The sequence below is a fragment of the Bombus affinis genome, chromosome 9 (assembly GCF_024516045.1).
Source record: "Bombus affinis isolate iyBomAffi1 chromosome 9, iyBomAffi1.2, whole genome shotgun sequence".
NCBI lineage: Eukaryota > Metazoa > Arthropoda > Insecta > Hymenoptera > Apidae > Bombus > Bombus affinis.
This window is the reverse complement of record NC_066352.1, coordinates 5,156,065-5,178,328: the sequence shown is the minus strand read 5'-3', so window position 1 is coordinate 5,178,328 and position 22,264 is coordinate 5,156,065. Positions and strand designations below refer to the sequence as shown.

General features: G+C 31.1%; 1 protein-coding gene across 1 annotated transcript in view; it reads left to right on the top strand.

Moving 5' to 3' along the window:
- LOC126920758 (uncharacterized) overlaps nucleotides 1–22,235 on the top strand; it is a 60,679-nt gene extending 38,444 nt beyond the window's left edge. The window contains exons 2-6 of the mRNA XM_050731511.1: nucleotides 8,125–8,330; nucleotides 15,023–15,158; nucleotides 17,777–17,910; nucleotides 19,813–20,047; nucleotides 21,682–22,235. Coding sequence (XP_050587468.1) covers nucleotides 8,125–8,330; nucleotides 15,023–15,158; nucleotides 17,777–17,910; nucleotides 19,813–20,047; nucleotides 21,682–21,755 — 785 coding nt within the window. The 3' untranslated portion in view covers nucleotides 21,756–22,235. The remainder of the gene's footprint in view (nucleotides 1–8,124; nucleotides 8,331–15,022; nucleotides 15,159–17,776; nucleotides 17,911–19,812; nucleotides 20,048–21,681) is intronic.
- Nucleotides 22,236–22,264: the final 29 nt, after the last annotated feature.

Genomic DNA, 22,264 nt, shown 5'->3' with positions numbered 1-22,264 from the left:
TATACAAACACGCAACACATACTTCCGAAGTTAAGCTCGCTCAGAATAGGGTTTCAACTGAGGGTAGCTGGATGGGTACGCGGGAGGTTGATACGAGAGAAGACAACGAGGAATTGGGAACTCTATTGTAGCATATTTCGTATCCATAGTGCGCTTGTTCCAAACATGGATCGGTTGATAGAAAATTGTTTCTGAAACAAGGAGTGATTTAATAATCAAACCAGCATTCTATTTTATATCGTTACTTGCAATGTATAGTGCTAAAATTGTTTAATTTCTTTTATACAACTGTAAGCGTATATATCTCAATGTGTTTTCTCTTAGTTCTTTTTATCTTTGTATTTATTTTCGGTTTTATGCCTAGTCTATAGTAATCTGTAATTCTAAGATAATACGTTTGTTTTAAATACGGATAGATTAAATAGCAAAGTGTTTCTGAAGCAGAGATTGGTTTAATTCCTACGTTAAAGTGCTATTTATGAAGTTTAAATTATTTAACTTCTTGTATCGAACTGTGTGTATGTTTCAGTGTGTTTCAGTTTACTTAAACTTCATCCTTAATTTATATTCCAAGATCTCTGTAATATGTTTGTTTCAAACCATAATTCTACTTAAACTATTACTTACAACTCTCTATATAGCTCTTGTTGTAACAATCTAAAAATTAAATAGTTATCGACTATATTCCCTTAAAGAACTTCTATAATTTTAAACAATTCTAATTATCTATGTAATGTAATGGAAATTAAATATAGCAACAAAAATAGGAAAATTGTTAGTCATGACAAATGGAAAATTCTGTATATTTGTATTGAGATTTCTTACATTTGTTTTCAATAGGAACAGTTTCAGTAGGACGGGTTCATATCAGAAGAGAATGGAAGAAAGAGATAAAAGGAAAGAAAAGAAAGGTTATCAAAGGAGTTACTTACTTCACCGACTTTCTTGTAGCAAAACTTTACCACGATGAACCAATTCGGACTATGCAGAAATACGTATTTCTTTTTCCAGTAGTTTGTTTATTCTCGACTGAATGATAAATTGGATTGGATTGACAGTTTGACCCATTTTGATTCTCGGAATTTTTATCGATAAAATACTCAAAATAATAAGAAAAAATATCAAATTCCTGAATTTATTAAATTTACGCATATATTATTTACTTTTCATGTATTTATATAAAATTTATTAAATGGCGTTAATTGTAGCTTGTATTTAACATTAGTTAGAAATTATTATGTAACATGAAGCGACCTCGCGTGTTATTTGGAGAAAAATATTCCCGCAAACAGTTAACACAGCTTGTACTTTGAAACAGTAAACTTCCTCCTTGGAGATAGAAGAACAATAGCGCGATACAGATTAAATTACTGCCTGCAAGCACGTATCCATAATGTGAAAATAAATCTCTACAATTAGCGTACATAATGTCTGCGTAAGAAGACATCACTATGTTACGAATATTAAACTACTTCAACTTTAAAATACTTATTACGAAACGTTTTATTTTGTATTCATTGACAACACGTTTATTTAATTTTTTAAGATTTTTACATAAGGTAAAGAATATATGTAAAATAATTTACTAATTATTGTTATGAAAAATTGTAATAGATATACAAATGCAAACTAAAAGAATATTAATCAAGTAAGGTGTATTAACGTAAAGTATATTGTAACTTGAAAATTAAATTTTATAAATATTTGTCTGATTTAAAACTATTAGTTTATTAAGTAAAATAAAATATTCATGAAAATAAAAGTGATATTTAACTTATAAATTATAAATTTCTTTATTCAATATCTTGATATTCAAATTAACTTTTCAGTATTTTAAAACATCGTTTCAAATATTTTTATGATAATATTCTGAATTCATGCATGCATTTAGTAAAGAACTATTAAATATTACAAAGCAGAATTATATATAGAGAGAGAATTGATGAAATTATTAGTAATTTTAGAGGACAAGAATATTAATAACATGTAAAATATCTCGAAAGTATTTCGAACGTGCACCGCACTGCACCGTTGGATATTCACGTTTAATGGACGTACACTAAATTTGCTTGAAATCAGCATTAAATTGGTTTTTAAAACATTTTTGTACGCCTGTTATAAAAGCAGCAGAAAGAATCAAATATCCGGTTAAACCGGAAATATATTAAAGTACTTCATAATCAGGGATATAAGCACATAATCGCATGGAATGGACTTTGTTTTTATTTTCTCCATTTCATTATTTCTTCTAATAATAAAGTTTATAGATTAGCGCCTTCCTATACATGCAGATACCAATCAAATAATTGTATATAATATTGTACATTGAAGACAAAATCAAGTTATTTCAATTGCCCATGTTTTTGAGCCAATTGAGATATTTCATTTCTCTTTTACGTTATACTTTTATTGAATATATTTAAATATGAAGCTTGTATCATAAATTAGAGATTGAAATAGCTTCAAAATTTATTCCAAATATAAAATATTCTCAACTTCCGCGGTACAAGCTCATGCTATTATTATATATCTACAAAAGTATCCGAGTTTCCTCTAACATAAGAAATAAATAGAGATAAAAGATTAAAAGCAATTAAATACAATAAATTTGAAAGCTTTAGTATAAAACGAACGTAAAAAAGCTATTCGGTGTACGTGATATACATCAAAGATACGTGCCACGTTAAACCACGAAATGATCCGGGAAATAGACGCGGTTTGAAAATACTCATATGCGACTAGACGACGTCAGGTACTTATCCTCGATAGTCTGTTCCGGTGTACATTTTATTATAAAACTTTTTACGAGCATCGTATAAAAGTTCAAGACCATTTCGAGGGTTCGTATCGCTTTGGACTCGGCGAAATCCTTTTTCTGCTTCCGATTGCTGGCCATCTCTCCCGCTACGGGTTCGAAACTTTAAAGATTCAACGAGCGCTTCTGAATCTTACAATATTAACTGAGCCAGCCCGCTTCGACTGGTAGATTCTCGATTTCCATTGGAAATTAAATACGACCAAGGCACCGTTCCGGATACGTAGCAATACTAAGTCGATCGTAACACTTCCATCTGTTGGATTAAAAGATCGGCCTCGTGCCGCCTTCTAGCCACTTTCTTCACCGAATCGATACCAATCGTCAGAATTAATGTCTAGTTTTCCATGGATTCATATCAGAGGGGTTTCGACGTTATTAAGCGTTATTAAACTTGCTTCTTGTATATTACAAAAGTATTTAAATGCGTCTCAACATTTTAAAACTTATCTTTTATTACATATTGAACTCTGTTACGTTTCTTGGATCATATTGAATCTTTTCTATAAAATATATTATTGTTAAAACATTTCTTTTTACATCTAGGAGGATGAAAAGGAAATATGAAAGGATCATTGTTAACGTATGCGATTTCTTATCTTAATTTTACTCTAAAATATTTGTTGAAACATTACAAGTATCTTTCGCTCAATTACAAGTACCTTTCGTTGAAAAAATAAAACGAATAATTTTTAGGCGAAATATTCCTCATCTTCTCATAAATGTAACCATATGTCATTTGTTTATTTGCCGATCGTTATAACTTTCAGTTAACTAGCACTATTATCCTTTTGAAATAGAAAGGATACAAGAACAAGATGCCTGATAAAATGAAAGCAATAAATATACATACTATCATCTGTAACTCCAGTGTTCTTTTGATGCTGAAGCAGATTATGGCATAGACCGCTCCGGGTACGATATTTTCTTTATAACAAATATTTCCCGAGATTCTCTTCCACTCGTTTTTTCCTGGTTTTATACAAAACAATAAAAGGGTCCACAACCGACGGTGTATCAGGGATGGGGTTTCATTTAGTTGAGTTCTGAAGGAAGAAAGGGACCTCATTTCAAAGTACAAGCTCTTTACGCCTTTGGCTTTTCCGTCTTTGCGGCCGTAAGGGATCTTACCAAGGATATGCATAATGCTTTGAAGACTTTTTAGAGGGACCAACGCCATATGGCCGCTGAAATATATAACTAATTAAGGCCTAATTAAAATTCAACGGGCATCGCCGTATACTTAAAAATATTTGCAAAATCTTCATTCGGAGATAAGCGAGCATTTAAAAGTAATTTGTCGTAATGTATGACAACTGTGTCTTGTGGTTAATAAAGATACTACATAAATCCCTGTATGATTGTAGAAATTGCCGCAGCTAACTGTATACCAATTAAGAGCGCAAATTAAATTTTAACATAAGAAATCCGTAGGTATAATATGATTTCCTTTACGCATCTGATTTCCTTTCCGCATCTGATTTCCTTTACGCAATCTGATTTCGTTCGCTAATTATAGCACCGATCTAATTATAGCATTGACACACCCTCTTTTGTGAAGTGAAACAATTCCCACAGCGAGGTGTGTGGAAATTATCTTTTTTGTTGCTTGGGAATGTAATTTCATCTACTGAAAAATTGCTCTTTTAAAAACTATTTTCTTAAATAAGTACAGTGTTTAAATGTATGTTCAACTAATAACATTTAGCTATTATTAAAAGTAGTATAAATGAAGTATTTTCTTTACTTAAAATTATATATAATAATATACTACAAAGATGTGTATCGCGGGTGTCTTGTAAAATACCAATTTTAAAATGGAAATAAATTAACCTAACTACAGTTGAATAATCTGCATTGAACTTCCAAACAGATTTGCATAATATTTTCAAGCTTTTCTAAAATTTAAATTACCTTTATAAATTAATTATTCTATCACTTTCATTTTACGAACGAACTACAGAATAATGTAATATATCCCGATTAAATCGATTTGTAAGGTATCGTCTACATCTTGGTAAAATTCACATACGATATTATGAGACAATAAAAATTTAGCGAATGATAATACATATAAAAATGATAAATTGCAGATGACCAATTTTAAAGATAAATTATAAATTAGCAATATACATCATGGGTCTATTTTTCGATGCGTTCACTTCCTAACGAAAAAAATGGTTGTAATCGCATACAAAATCTGTCGTCTTTGAAACCTACTTCAATTATATAAGCTGTAATTCTTTAGGAGGGTTTCGAAACCCAAATAACAGAATGTAGTGTACCTAATCCCGAATGGTCTGTGTTTAACGTTTGGCTGCGCAATTTGACGAAGAACGCAGCAAAGTGGCCGTGAAGGAAAACGATTTTGGGATCTAGCTACGCTTGCCCTATTATTCCAGCGATAATTTAAGGGCAAGAGAGTTGATATATAGGTAGCGAGTTTATGCAACGCCATTGTCTCGGGGTACTGTTATTTATGGGAAGGTTTCATCTTCCAAAAATGGAAGGTGCGTGTTCCACGAACCCGTGATGCGAATAACAATCGGGCTAGGGCAGTAATTAAGGATTAGCGAGGTGATTAGCGACCAGCGGGTATTTAAATCTCACTGAAACAATCTGCCGGGTGAATGTGTGCGTCTCCCGCTGTGTCTTCAGTCAAACACACGATCTGATTTTACACGATCATCATCTATGTATGCACAATTCCGAGACCTATGTAACCATTACACACTCTAATTAGCCTTTGCAAACGCACCAAGCTTTATGACAACTATGATAGAACATGTATTCGAATAAACGGTCGATTATTTGAACGTTGGTAGATTGTTATCCAAACGAGGTGAAGTCATAAATATTAGATTAAATATTTAGTAGAAATTAGATATTTTTCCCATTACCTTTTTTATTATAATTAATTCTGATACCGCTGAATTTTTAGACAATGTACGAAAACGATATTCTATAATTCCGTAAGTCTAAATGATATCTATTCACAACAGGTGAGAATATTCGTTCTCGTAAAACGAAACATTTGTACCTATTAAGAACGTAATTTATATAATATGCTACTGCAATATATTATTATAATAAATTTACTATAATAAACACAGTAAGATTGGAAAAGAAATGTAGAAGGATAAGAAACGTGTATCATGCTTCTTAATGTGGTACCTTTATAATTATTTATTAGATCAATTAGGAACTAATTACGTTACACGTGCAGTATCCTGGCTCTGTATACGTTGTATCATGAATAATTAACAAGTTTCGCGTTTCCATGAAAAACGGTTAATTAATGACGAAGCTGGAACGTTAGTCTGGCATCGCAAATGCCACTCACGTTCATCGCGTGCTGATCTCGCAAATCCACGAGCTAGACGTTTAACTTGCGACAGATTTTTTTCCTCCCTTAAGCCGAAACACCGACGAAACGGACAAAGTTTTCAACCCGTTGGCGATAACTGTGAGCTCGGAATATAGCACATCCTCTTATCGTGAATAGACAAACATTACCGTAGGCGGTTGCATCACATATTCATTCTGTTATAGGTCTAATCATAAATATAAGATGTACCGTTTGGATCTCTACCGCAGCGATCTTGTTATTCTGGAAATACGTATATACAAGTTTCAATTGAATTCGGAGAAGCAATAAATGAGAAAATTATTTATCAGTAGTTATTCTCATTATAATGGAAAAATTGAGTTCTAGATTGAAAATTATTTAAATTTTCCAATTTTCAAACCACAATAAATATAAGGAAATTAAGAAAAAATATTTCGATTCGAATAAAATCGAACTTCATACGACAGTCAATATATCAACCCTTTGGTTGCGATGGCGTAGTTGTATGGTTAGATATTTAGAATTATAAAAGAGAATGTTGCTTTTATTGAGAATCAATTATATATTGTAATTATGGACATGGTTTTATTTTATTTCCTTATATGTTCCTGATTATAAAATATTTATGGGAATCATTTATCTGTCGTATGATCGTATTAGGTGGAAAAATTACAGACAAATGTTTGTAATCATTTTGAGAATGAAAAGGTTAAAATTATGCTTAATTAATACTTACGCTTAAAATATCCAGGAATTCTAGTCTATTACTTTCAGAATGCATAAGAATATAATTGTAAATGTTAAAATAATTGATGTTCTAAAGCCTTAATTTAAAATGTAAAAACACTTTACTAGAAATCAAGAAAAATTAAAATACATAATCTTAAATATCAACAACACATAAATACAATTTTAACTATTAAACATTATGTTTCCTTTGAAGGAAAAAGCAAACGCAGGGGCATAATTATTTCTCTCATTTATATTTACAGCATATCATTTCTCGTAAATATCATGATACTATAACAACGAATATGGTTTCATATTTCCCATGAAAACTATCATTTCAGGTAAATGTAAATTTTAATTCACACAGTTAAAGATAAAATGTGGAACTTTCACGAGAGTAAGCCTTATCTGTGATTAGGATTTAACACAATAGAAAGTTTTAGATGCTTCTACGTATATGGAAACATTAGGCGACAAAAGTTGAAAACGCGTATTATTACCATCTGAAAAACGAGTAAAACCGCATAGTTCCCTAGAGTGATATTTAAAAATCGATGTCAATGTCGAAACTTTTTCCTACCCTTTTCACGCAATTCTTTTCTTGGGAATGTAATCCCATGGGCGACTAACGTCGACGCTGACGTTGCTAAGCTTACGTAGAAAGTTTCGTAAGTACTTGTCTGTTTAAGTTATTATAGGATAAATGCTTGTCGCTTAACTTTGTATACCTTAAAGGAAGGTTTACAATTTCTATAGGAGAGCTCCTTTATCTGACAAACTTGTTTAAAAAAGTAAATATTCGATTTTTTACTAAATAATAACATTTACGACGTGGTTAATTTAATACTAAAATTTAGATCTTTTTAATTCACAAAAAATTTGAGAATGTATCCTAAAGAGTAAATAGGGCGAAGAGATAGAAAGATGTAGAAAAAAGATGGCAACTAGATAGAAAGAGAATTCAAATATATTAAAACGACTAATAATAGACAAACACAATTGTGTCAATCTGAATTAAATTAAACAAAACTTCTAAATCTGATTAAAACATTATTTTATAGAAAATTTCATAAAACGTAACATTTTACATGCAAATCATCTTCATAAGAAATTTCTGCATCATATAATTCTTGCATCAAAATATACAGAAACAAATTTCGTACTGTACCATATATTACTATATGTATATAGATGTTAGTGGAACAATCATATCGTTTTATTTTATTTTCAGGTGTACGCGGACTTAAGAATATATCTATCGATATTCCATTGGCTGTAGCAGCTGGCACGACCGTCAATATGAGTTGCGAATACGATTTAGAATCAGATACTTTATACGTAATGAAATGGTACTACAAAGGTTCTGAATTTTTTCGATACGTTCCTAAAGAGTTGCCACCGACAAGTACTTTTGGAGAATTGGGTAATAAGGTTATTGTAAGTATTTATGTCTTACGATCTATCCATATAATATTCAGTATCATATTTTTATAAAATTGCACAATATCAAAGATGATATTTTCCCTTCGATTATTTTATTTACATTATTTAAGTGAATTATTCTGTTGCTGTTTTAATAAGTTTATAATATTTCACTGTTTTTACGTTAAGATTTGAAAAATATCTAAACGATGGCTTATAATCGGTTGTTTCACTAATTAAAGTTGGTTAAATAAGGCGGTTTTTGAGATTTCGCAACAGTAATTTGCTGGACGCTACTCAGAGAATTGTCGTCGAGTTATTTCGAGCTAGGAACACTCCCAGAATTTCTTACTTATTAAAAGTTGGAAGGCGACCCTGTGCGAATCACGTTTTACATTCGCACCTGACGTGCAATCGTCGAGAACCGAGGGAACGGAAGTGAGTCTCTCGGATTATATTTCCCCAAGTTTCGCTAAGCGTGAAAGTTTGTTAGTACCATTCATGTCCTACTTTATTATATAGTTGTACCTGACAAACTACATACCTATATACGAGCACATATACCATATCTTTTAAGTAATTAAATGTACACTCTGTATTCGCTGTATTTTTCATGGCATGAACATCAACGAAATTTTCATTTCCTAGCTTTGTTAATGAACTTCCCAATTATTTCAGGCAAATTAACATTTTGTTACCCATAGTTTTTAATTCAAAATGTTCTTCACAGCAGTATCTTCGTTATCAATGTTTAACTGTCTTTAAAATATCATACATAATTAAAGAATAATTTATAAATTTCATATCAAAATTTTTCAGAACAAATATCTTCAATATTTTGGTGCCATTGAATGACTGGAAAATACATTTGCTATATATTACGTAAAACATAATTTGAGTATCATTTTGAATTCTGTGAAACTAATATAAATAATAATAATTCTTGTTTTAACGTTAGCTTTTGATTTTCAAGAACTATTTTTTAACTGCTAAATCTGACTGACTAATTTTTTTATGTCTACGGTGCTGTACCGTGAATAGTGAGGGTGGCAACGATTTATGTGAAGGTAATACTCGAAACATTGATTAGAGATGCTTTCGAAACAGATATATTGCTCTGTACTTTCTATACTGCTGCGAGCTTTCTAATGGATGAAATTGTCAGGAATTAAACATTTGAACAGGAAACAGAGAAGATACGAAATATATATATATATATATCTTTCTTGTATTACCATCTATCTAAATTAGTAGATAAATATTTGAATTAGTTTATTATCTTCCAAATACTTTAAGAAATAAAGATAGAACATAAAAAATATCATTATCAATCATTATTATATATTAAGCATTGAAAATTCAAAGCAAAGAAAAAAAGGAAATCAATAAGGGATCGGTATTTTTAAGAAAATGCAAAAACATATATTCCATTCTAGTACACAGACAATCGATAGAACGTTAAAATTTCGTCAGTCACATTCTAATTTGCTAAAAGCGTGCACAAATACTGGTGACCAAGCAGAATGTACCGTTGCTACGACTGGCTGATCTGGAAGAAATCCTGATTAGTTGGAATTGTTCGAAGCTTCCGGGTGTAAACCATGTTCTTTTAGACAGTTTAATTAATTTAAAGAATCTTGAAACAATCCTCTGAATTCTCTTATCGACCCTTCTTAAATATGTCGAAGCAACAAAACAATTCTACAATTAAAATTATTGTACTACTTTAATTTGATTTATTTATTACGTAAAATTTAAATATCTATTCGTATCTTTTAATTTTTAAGAGAATAAGGAACCCAATTTTGGTGATATGAGATGAATGGACAACATAACGGATCGCAAAATTACTTTCTCTGTAAAATAAATAGAAAACGTAACACATTATGTTCTCTCCCTCTAATCTTCATACGTTACAATGAACTTTCGCCCTATGATAGTCTGCAAGAGTTAACATAGTTTCTGAATGATAAAATAAACATTTTTCTTCAAAATTATACAATGAGCTACCTTTACAAATCACTGAAAAATTATCTTCAATCCTGTCATCTGAGTAAGTCACGAAATCCGTATCGAAAGTACCTTTCTTCCATAAAAAGTACAACTTTCTTTGATCCCATAAAACTATTTAAGAACTATTTAGGAACTATATAGGAGTGGTACAATACGAAACAAAGTACACGGTGTTTGCGTGCAGTGCGGAACGCGTATCAGAGAAAAGAAACGAGTGGACGCCACAAAATCAACGCTTCAATGCAAGTTAAAAATCTGTTAAGGGCTTTACGCTACGTCACGAATTCCATGTACACGAACCAACGTGGACGATCGACCGACTAACCACTGGAGCGTTTTCATGCACGCAATGCTTTTCCAATTAGATTTTACCGGCGGAAAGTACGGACAACCCCTTGAATCGATAAATCGTAACACACACCTACCACTTCACGGGGAGTAATATATGGAGCAACAAAAATTTCGATACGACCTCTTTTTTATACGGATACATGTTCGCCGGGAAACTTTGTTTTCGACAAGATTAATTCTGGAGCTGATGTATGCCCACCCTGTTTTTAGGTGGAAACTGGTGTAATACTGGATTTAACCTAACTTGTATTCGTCGAATTAAATATTTGTGAAAGGAAAGATTATTATAAATAAATGTGTTTTATATTCTTATATTCTTTTGATAGATTTAGATCTACAAATAATCTTATACGAGAATTATTAATTATCAATTACTTTCTAATAGATAAAACGAATAAGCTGTGATGTAATGTTACGTAATATTGTGTTTTAATATTTACCTGGATCTTCCTTTAAAAAAAGCAATATATATAACTTGATCTATAAACTTCAGCATAATCTCAATTCTCAAATTGATAATGTTTTATAAACTTTAATAATTATGATTTAATAATAATTAAGTGGTTCAATTTATGTAGGTATATTCTTTCTTTATCGAAATGTGACTGATAGACAAATCATGAATATTGCAATAATGAATAATTTACAAATCTCGTAAAATATATTCAAATGTTGTATAAAGTGTTAAAATTGTATTGTGCAAAATGGTACGTTGCAGATGAAATAATTTCATTCGACAACCGTAATAATCTTCTCAAACTAATGTTTATAACGTGTATACTTATATATCGTGAACTCTGTTCGCTATATTTATACAAGTTTCTTATCCATAGTATATAACATATGTGATAATATGTACTTAAAGTGAGGGAAAAAAGTGTTTAAAAGCACTAATAAAAGTAATAAAAATTTATTAGTAGGCTAGATGTAACGTTAGCCTCACCCTTGCAATTTTCTTTTTCTCGGTCAATGGATATCGTGATCGCAATGAATATTTTTCTTTTTAGCCTCGTTCTAAGTCTACCACTGAATAGCGCTATAATCTTACACGATGCGCCAAAAGATTCTAGCCACCTTTGATCTGTAAGAGAGAAAATAAGTTAGTAATGCCGACTTTTATGGTCTAGTCCGGTTAAAAACTCAGCATAGTAAGCTTCTACAGTCGGCTTTAGGTAAAAATCGTATTTTTGAAAAATCTTGCAAAAATAAAATTAAAATCGAATTTCTTTAGCATTATACTTAGTATTTATAACTTGAGAACTTCTTACTGATGTATATGTATAAAATTTAATTAACAAATTATATTATTATTTTCATATTAAAGTTACAAGGAAAATAAAATTTCTAAAACTCGTTTATGGCATGTTAGCGTACCTAAGATCTTCAGAACATCTTATAGAAAACTAAACGCTGGAACCTGTTTAGCAGGCAACATTTTCTTCCAGACACTTCCGTCTTTTTCCTAAAAAAATTTCTACTGTATCCAGCGTTCCCAAGTACATCGTCTATAACTTTTACTTTCAAGTAAACACCGGATCCTAATATAACACATCGATCAGTCAATAATAACCACGCAATAAAACATAGAGTAACAAGGTAATAGCATTCATTCGTAACAGCTCAACGTCACGTAATATCATTATAGTAATACCTATCGTTTCCTTCCGATTGACAGCCTGTAAAAAGCGTAAATCTAAATATATGAATCAAAGATAAAATTAATAAGAATAGAATAAAGATTATTATTTATAATAACATGCAAAAAATATATACATCTTACACATAAATAGGATATCTATACACGATAACTAAATCAGCAACATTGTTCATCACAAGATTCATCTTCAACGCAAGCCAACTTGAAATTACATACTGTAGCTGCATACTTAAATGCGAGTAAAGACGAAAGACTGATGAAGACATAATTCCGTTCGATCATTTATTTCTCTCCTGTTTGTATCGCAACTAAAATCAATTTCTCAGCTAGAAAATTATTCTTTCATTCGAAATGCTTTCTCCACAAGCTACTCACACCGACTCAACACGTAATCATCATGTAAATTCATTGGCCATTACATAGTTTGCATCATTTTTGTCGCAATGTATTCCCTAAGGGAATCATAGGTACAACTGTAGGTACAATTGCACACACAGTAGCAAATAGAACGAAGGGAATAGGGTGTACATGGGGTTAACAGACACTGGCACTTCGTATTTCACAAACGGTAACATTATTAAAATTGTCAGTCAGCCAGGATGAATTTATGCGTAGTGGCCAGCAGCGAATTGTCGAATCGATGGAAGTCAGAGAGAGATATGGTGTGAAATGGTATGTACAATGAACTAACCGAACCGATGCGTGACTGCATTCCGATCGAATATAGTCGATCGATCCCTACTTATTTCCCAGCGAAACGTTTCATCCGTAATTCTCTCCGTGCAATCCGTTTTTCTTCTTCTCCACATAATTCTTCGAATGCATGAACAATACACCGCGATGTTATATTTTCAGAATACGAAAATTATACACCCGATTCGTGCGTATACTGAGAAATCGGAACGCTATAAGGTTCTTACGAACGAGCTAGCCATACTTAACCTCCGAGCGAAATCTGGCGTGCTATTTCCACGAGATTACTTCTCTGGTTTTTTCACACGTCTGCAAGAATTGAAATAGTACATCAAAGTCACATTAGTGATATTAAGATGTTAGAAAACAGCAAAGTTCCTACATTTGTAGGAATATTAAAAATTGCTCTTTTGAGACTCAAGGTTCTGTGATTAAGCCAGGGTCAAGATTTTACATTCAAGTGCCTTAATTTTAAATATTATCATTTATATCGTTTATTATTATTATTAATTCAAACAGAAGGAAGAAATTGTCCTCTACTTAGAGCTGGTAATCGATCCACCTGACTATATCTCAGTCACGAAGAAATATAATTCTAAGTTAATGTATTATGTATTGTATTACGTTTCCTGTATATTAAAATGTAATATATAATTACGAATATTTTTACCTACTATATATAGATATAGAATAGAAACTATACTATATATAGAAATATAAATATATAGAATAGAAACCTACTATATATAGATATAGAATATACTATAGATATAGAATAGTTTTACCTATTAAGTATTATAATGCGTGTGCATATTTCTTATACATATTTTATGTATTTTTGCATATTACACGTATTCATACATAAAGATCTATCTAACGATATACCACGTTAAAATATTACATAACATGAAGGTATAAAAAAAAACACAATAAAAATTATCACCAAAAAGCAATAAACTACTAATAAACTAAAGCAATACTACAATAAACTAAAATTACATTTTTTAAAAGTTTATCCGCGTGTTTAATTATCTATTAAAATGCCACGAAGTATCGAGACACTACAAGAAATTGAATATCGATACTCTTTGCATTTTTGCAAAATTAAAAAATTCCATAGCTCGACCTTATCGCGTATCCAGATTATCGTTCAAGTATGAAGAAATATGTTAAGTTATTGTGTTCGCTGGATGAATATGTACGGTCGATTGGCAACTTAGATCATGAGAGTGTTCACACCACTCGACGAAAATTGATTGTGTGATTTATATGCTGCCACTGGCAACATGTAATTAATCGATGTTGTGAGGTATTGTTTGTCAGAAACGGGCGAATGTGCGAGGATGTCAAAGGGAACGAGTAAATGCGATCGATTTGCAATAAATGGTACGCGCTCCGTTCGCAGTTCAGACCTTCCTGTAATCATCGCCGCTGAATTTACTCGAACTGTATCGAGTCACAGTAGCATGAACCGGCCGGCTTCATATTGGAGCGATTTCTCAATTTTAATTTAATTACATCGTCCCAAATTCGATTACGATGACGTTCGCAGAAAAATATGCGTTTATCTTATCGTACAACTATCAATATCGAATTTTATTCGAATAAGTTATGCCGACATAAAACAATTATTCTATATTACAGATAGATGCACACAACGTTTCAAGATTTATGTTTAATCGAAATGCATCGAATGCGTGGAAAATCCCTGATATTTGTTGTTGCATCATGATGAAAACATATTTACAGGAGTATTTTATCGACATCTGTAACAAATATGAAACTAACTATCACGATTGATATTGATGCCGACTACCATCCCATCACTAAATTTTCAAGATATAGAAAATACGTTTTGTTTTGAAGATTTTCATCATATTTCTTTCTTTTCGTTTATTTAACTATATTTTTGTTTTCGTTCTTTAACTTCAATTGCAGCTAATTGATATCCTGTTTCAGGTGTGATTAATAGATTTTTACTGGTACTTTGCAGCTAAATAAAAGTGATGATCATCGTGTAGTTTTAAGGGATCTGCAGCCAAACTACACTGGAAAATATCTGTGCGAGGTTTCTGGCGATTCTCCATCATTCACTACTTTGGTAGACCTTGCTTACATGCATGTGGCTAGTAAGTATCGCAATTTTATTTTCGATTCATATGAAGAACGGCCGAGACATAGAAACTAATATTATAACAAATAGTTATTGCATCTACTTGCGTTAAGTGCTAATTAAATTTGACATATACATCTACAGTTTAGAAGAATTAAATAGCTCAGATTTTTGCTGATTTAAAACGCAATTTGTCTAAGTACGAAACGCGAGTTGTCTAAATATGATGTTTTGCTCGTAACATATGCAAGTTAATTTGAAATTAGCATACATCGCTTCTTTTGGCTGAAAGAGAAGAAGTGCATGCAAACTACGATATGCGATATTTTCATTCTTCGTTAGTATGCAAAACTCATAATCAAGTCACTTCGTAAGCAAAGATCTATTCACACTAAAACCACGAAAAGACATTAACAACTTCCGATATCTACATATTTAGCTGCATGATATAAGCAATACAGTCAAAGGGGATAATTTGTTCATTGAAACATTAAGAAACTGTATAACACTATAACATTAGCGCTGACTTAATATTCCTAAAAAAAAAACCTGCAAGATGAAATTCTCCTTAGGATACGAATTATATATATAAATCATTGTTTCCTACGGGTTAAGATAGTTAGAGCATTAAACGTTTTGTGTTCGTCTATTAGTTTTCATCTTCATGGCTATTTTATCTTAGAATTAACTAAATAAATTAATCTATTATTATTATTATTTCGATCGCACATACAATTAACAAAATTAATCTATGAAGTATACTCCTTTCCTTGTTTACCAATTTTTATTTTATAACAAATATTTTACAAATATAAAATTTTCTATCTACACGGAATTAAACAAACCGTAGGATTATTAAAATAAACGACGACGTCAAACTCAACGAAACAAAACACACGAGCAAGAGAAGAGAGACCACAGTGGGTCTCATTAAATCACCGAACAGGCTTCTTTCATTCCATCATCTATCTTTCACGTCTCTCTTAACCGAGTTACTGTTAATTAACAGCTCACTCCTGATAAACATAACCTTACTTCCATTCAATATCGTCTCACCTAGTTCCTCCGGATTGACCTTTTAATATGCACTATTAACTTTCAATGAATACATTGAATGAATACTCAAATATCAGTAATAAGTCGGCAACCGTTTCGTGACCCATTATTTTTTCATCGATTCACACTGTGCGTCTTCAACTCGCATCATGGCACTTTTCATTATGGCCGTTGATTACGCTCTACGCGATGAGCAGAATGATCATAGCCATAGCGACAAATTAATACGTGATTCGAAAGGGTAGAGCAACGAAACATAGAAAAAGGAATGAAAAAACAAAATGAAGTGGAGACAAGCAGGTAAAAGATAGAATATCGGGGTCTCGTTCCCACCGTCTCGTATTCTCGTTGAACATCGACTTAACGACGCCACAATCACGGTAGCAATTCTTCTTTGAAGAGACGAGGTGATTGCCTCTCCTTTCCGATCACGGATCGCTCGTAAAAGCTCGATACTGGATCGAGCCTTCGAATCTTGCCTTGTATCCCTCAGACAGTCTCTTGCTTTTCTTCCTTTTCTCCATTCTCACGAGACGGGATGATCGTCCCGCATTCACAACATTACCAAACAAGTTCAAAATGGTAATCTTCAGCGATCGTGTCCTTGAGAGTGATACAGAAAGGATCGCGGGACACAGAGGATTAGCTACCAGGCGGAAGTCATTCAAGCCCAGAAGTGAGACAATTCTTTGACAGCTACCGCTACAAGGAAATTGACTGCCTTCTGTGGACAGCATAATGATCCCTCGAGATGTACATGACGTGTTATGTATACAGAATATCTTACCACAGGATACCACGAGGTGAAAAAGTAGCGTCCACCTCATCCAACAATGGCGCGTCGCCACTACTTATATATATTCTTGAAATATATGAATGACGATAAATCAAATTGAATGACGTGGCATCGGGTGATGGTCGGATAATATATAATTAATAATGGATATCGTCACGTTAGTAAGAGATATTAAAAGAGTTGTGATAATTCGAAATACGACTTTTTAATGAAAATTTCGATCGATGATTCAAAGTTTTAAGAGAATTACATGAAATAACAATTAATTCAGTTTCTTTTATTTTCAATTAAATTCGTTGTAACGAACAAAATATAACTCTTTAAAATCCACAAAGGTTTGATCTTTTGTTGCATATCTCTTCTATGCTCGTACTGGAGCTATAAGTATAAAGTCATTAATAAAACTGAACTTCTCTTCCCCTTCGTAACCTACTCTTCATAATATATTAGTCCTTCCATCTCAAAGTAAAGAATTATCATAAATTATTTTAATACAAATACACAAAAATCTTTCATCTTTATACAAAAAATGAAATAATTATAAATTATGTACTACATAAATTATACATTATTATACAGTTCTACACGTTAATATATAAATGACTTTATATACTAAAATATAATAATTAACAAATACAATAATTATATTGATATAAAACGTATAAAGAAATCCAGTAATCGACTAATGTTAAAATAAAATTAAAAATCGACCAATATGAAATTAATTATCACCTGGTAAGTCGAAATCTTGTTCCGTTATTTAAAAGTTCAATGGATTTCAGACCTCCCGAATGGCGAACCTCAAGTAAGAGTCGAGAAGGTGCGGTATGCAGTAGGAGATACTGTGCGTGCAAACTGCACTGTTCCTTCGGGAAACCCTCCGGCAAATGTGACGTGGACTGTCAATGGGGTACCGGTAGGTTGATAGATGTAAAAACTTTCAAGAGATGTTTGGCGCTTCCGATAAGTTGTCGTTGTAACTCGAATCAATATGTTACTGCTCTTGTCTGCTATATTTCATTCTCTTCAATGAATTTTATTGATCTGCTTTCAATCAAACCTACTGTTCAGTAAAAAAAAGCTTCGCTTTGAAACAACAAACAGATTTATAATTCAATTCAGTATTCAATATCCAATAATATTAAATAATATTAAATGTTACTTTTAAAAATTAATATTATTAAAAATTAATAAACCCAAGTTTATTAATAAAATAATAAATTAATAAATCTAAGGAAGTTAAAGTAAACGACTATTTGTTAAGAGGAAAAATATTGAAATGTGAAATTATTACAAATGATTTCTAAAGTAATTTTTACATTATCCTAATAATAGAAGCTCCAAAATTAAAGGAATTGCGTGCTGATTATTCCTATATAGGGTATAATTTCCATAAATAATGTGCTACAATATACACTTATATTCCAATATTTTCTTTTAAAATGTTCTCGGAACGCTACAAATGCAAATGAACGTCGAAGAAGAATAATAAATCATTTTTAAGCAACTTCTTGAATTTTGTACACGCTTTACGTATTCCTCCTGCGTATAGGCACACGGGTATCGATATAGGCATGTTGCACATGTCTTTAATTTAATATACCGGCCTGCAATCATATGATCCTGTACAGGTATTTGCTGTTCTCATAAATTCACCATACGTCAACGATTATTGTGAAACAAAAAAGAAGCTTGAACTTTTAATTGGAATTTAATATTTCATTTTTGACTGTAATATCGCTGTTAATATTTTATGTTTTATTAGTATACATATATATATATATATATATATAGATAATTGAATAATCTGAAAGTCACTAAAATAGAAGAATCAAATTCCTAATTTTACAGATAATGAAAAAATTTCATTTTATAAACATAGATTTCAATATCTCTAAAATATTTCAATAAATAAACATTGTCGGGTTTGATAAATTCTTTCTTCTTTTTTTTCAATTTATATATGTAACGAAGATCGATTAAATCTGATATAACCACGTGGAATATTAAAGTAAAAGGCGAAACATTAAAACAACAGCAAGAAACGTGTTGAGAAAATGATCGATTCGCGAATGGAACGACACGATACCGTTATAAGCGTAGTACAAAGTTGTTCAGGAAATTATACTTGGTTCGGCTATCCTCTAACTACAAGCAACTTCATTTAACCCTGGGTCTCATTTCGGTGCAAACTAGCAATCTGAAACGGTTTATGGATTTCCTAACAATCTGATAAACATTATAATTGTAGTTGAATACACCACAAATTATTTATGGTTCCCTAGAGAGAAGTATTACAGTGTTATTGAGAAGCAGGAAGTACTTACTGTATGTAGTATTGTCCCTATCCTGTTCATTCTCCTTTCCTTTCGTCCTTTTTATGGTAATAACACATATATTTTATTCATGAACGGACGTTTAACGGACTATTAATTTATTAGCGTCATAAAATATCTAATAACATTTTAAACTAAAAATATTATCGTCCTTTGTTCATGTAAACAAAAATAGTAATTGAAACACGACCTCTAATTAAATATATTATATCTAACCAAATAGCGTTGAAACTTAAAATCTAAAACAAAATTAAAAATATCTCGTATAATGCTATCTTTTTATAACTTTCATTATCCAGTGACGTTAAGAAATTATACTCCTAGTAACACAAAAGACAACGTATGAAAAGTATTCGTGCCTACCTAATTGTTTTCATCTGTACTAGTTTCAGAATGATTAGCAAATAAAATAATTGCTAAATCTCATTAGTCATGTATTATCACTTAATTTCATGTTTTGTAAACGAAATTTTCTATTTCAGGTGAATTCCAGTTTCATAATGAACGTAACGGACAAGCTCAGTGACAATCAGCAAATAATGTGTATCGCAGGATTGGATTTCGAGATTATACCAGATAGCTTTAACAACGGAAGATTACATATTGTTTGCAACGCTAATGTCTTTCATTTGTATAAAAAACAAGCTGGTGTTTATTTGATCGAGGAACGGCCACGTTTAGCATCTGTACTAGGAACTCGGGAATCTTCTTACATTGGTATATCCTACAGATCTATTTATAATTGTTCGCCGATGGTACTTATTTTTTCCATTTGTTTTGCAATTAATACTGTTTAAAATCCCTATGATATCAGGCTCGTCTTTATGAAAGGATTTTCCTAAGTATCAATTACGTAATCAAAAGTATCATAATGCATTCTGGATTTATTACAAAGCTTTGTGACCTTACATGGTTTTAGACTAACGGCAATGAATCTTTTTATCAATTACAAAATATAAAAGAGAGATTTTTCTCAAGTGTTTTACGTTTCATAATTCCTTTTATATTCGTTTAATGTATTTTTCAACGTAGCCAAAATAAAATTTTTAGAAATATGAATATTCATCATTTATCAATGTTTTACGTTAGAGAAAGAAAATAACGGCTACATAATTTCCCGTTTTAATTATTATATGAACTATGTTCTTCTCAAAATTAAAATTGTTATTTGTTATTTCTAGATGTGTATTCATAACGACTAATTCTAACGATAGAAACCTAGATAAAAGAATAAATATATATTTAGTTGAATTCCTTTTTCACTATCCTATTCAAGTATTTCATCGTTAGATCCCTGATTAATGATGGAGTTAACATCTTCAAAGGTTCACATTAAAAGCGTATTAAATGTATAAACCGCCTTCAGTAAAGATTTCTTTCTTCTAAAGATTTATGGTAGATCTTCACATAAACAAATCCAAACTATATGGAAGTCTATTGTATATCAATTACTGTACTAATAAAAATCTACATAGTATCCTGTATATAAACGGAAAACAAATAATGAAGCATTAGTATACAACGTAAAAAAGTAACTTGATAACATGTTGATCAGGTCAAAGTAATAATCAACTGAATATGCTAATCTCAACTCAATCATGTAATATGCTAATCAAACTATAATCATGCTAATAATAACTGAAAATGTAAGTTTCATTGAAATTAGCATAAAATGTAAAATTATGATAATAACAGAAGAGTTCTTCTCAACTGTTTAAATTAATCTTATTGATGCTACCATAAATGGTAGTAAAAGCATTACGATACCAGACTATATACTAAAAGAAATTAACTAGAAAGGTATGTCTTATGTGTAGTACCTTTTACAGTACTTTTTACAGTACTTTTTACAGTAGTACCTTTTTTCTTAAGTTTTTTAAAAATAATCATCATTGTTGTTTCCTATTGAATCTATTACTATAAATCTTAAATCTCGAATATCAGGATCTTAAATAACACTAAACCAATTAATCGTATTATTCAATTAATATATAACTTTTTCTTTTTCTTTTACTTTTCTATAACTTTTTTAATAATAGCTTTATAATATCGCAAGTATATTTTACCTATTTCATTTGCATTAATTTATTTCTTTCATCTATGTTTCAAATTTGTTTATCTATATGATACAATATAAATGAAAGTACAACGGCACAAACATAAATGTAATATTTTGATATATCGTCTAATTTAAAGGCTATTAATTGCAAAACAACAATTTCTTCGTATCATTGAAGATTGACTATTCAACAACTAGAACTATCTATGAATATTAGTGTCTAGTTATATCTTCTTGTATATTCTATATATATTTTTTCATAGATTCGCATGTATTGTTTTATTTGTTTCAGGAGGTGCAGCAACACAATTTAAAGAATGGTTCTTGGATGCCGCAGTTACGCTGTTGCTGTGCAGTTTTAGATAACAACGATGAACCCGTTAATCACCCTATACGTATATGACTGTATCGATATGAGAGGGCAAATTGTTTGTAAAATTTTGAAATTAAGTGCGACGAGGAAGGAGCGACAAAAATTTTTCGTTAACATAAATATCGACCGTATGTTATTCGTGTAAATAGGATAAAAATTTAGCTAATTATCTACATGTAATTGCGACCTGTGCTGTCTCGTTGCAACGAGACGAATTTATAACCTGAATAACATGTCATAATATTATGTATTAGATCGACGATGTGTCGCGCCAAAGTGTTCGAGAACTTATTTCAGTACTATTATATCGTGTTTTCTATCCTCTGACAATGATTTTGATACCTCTTCCGTAAAACATTCCGTAAAACATAACTGCCACACTGTATCATCACAAGTTTCTAGGTAAAAGCTGTTATTATTTGTGAATGAAGTTTTACTTAAGTGAAAAACAAATAAATAATTCACCTTCGTTACTTTCGTTCTTTTTTTACTCAAATTCCTC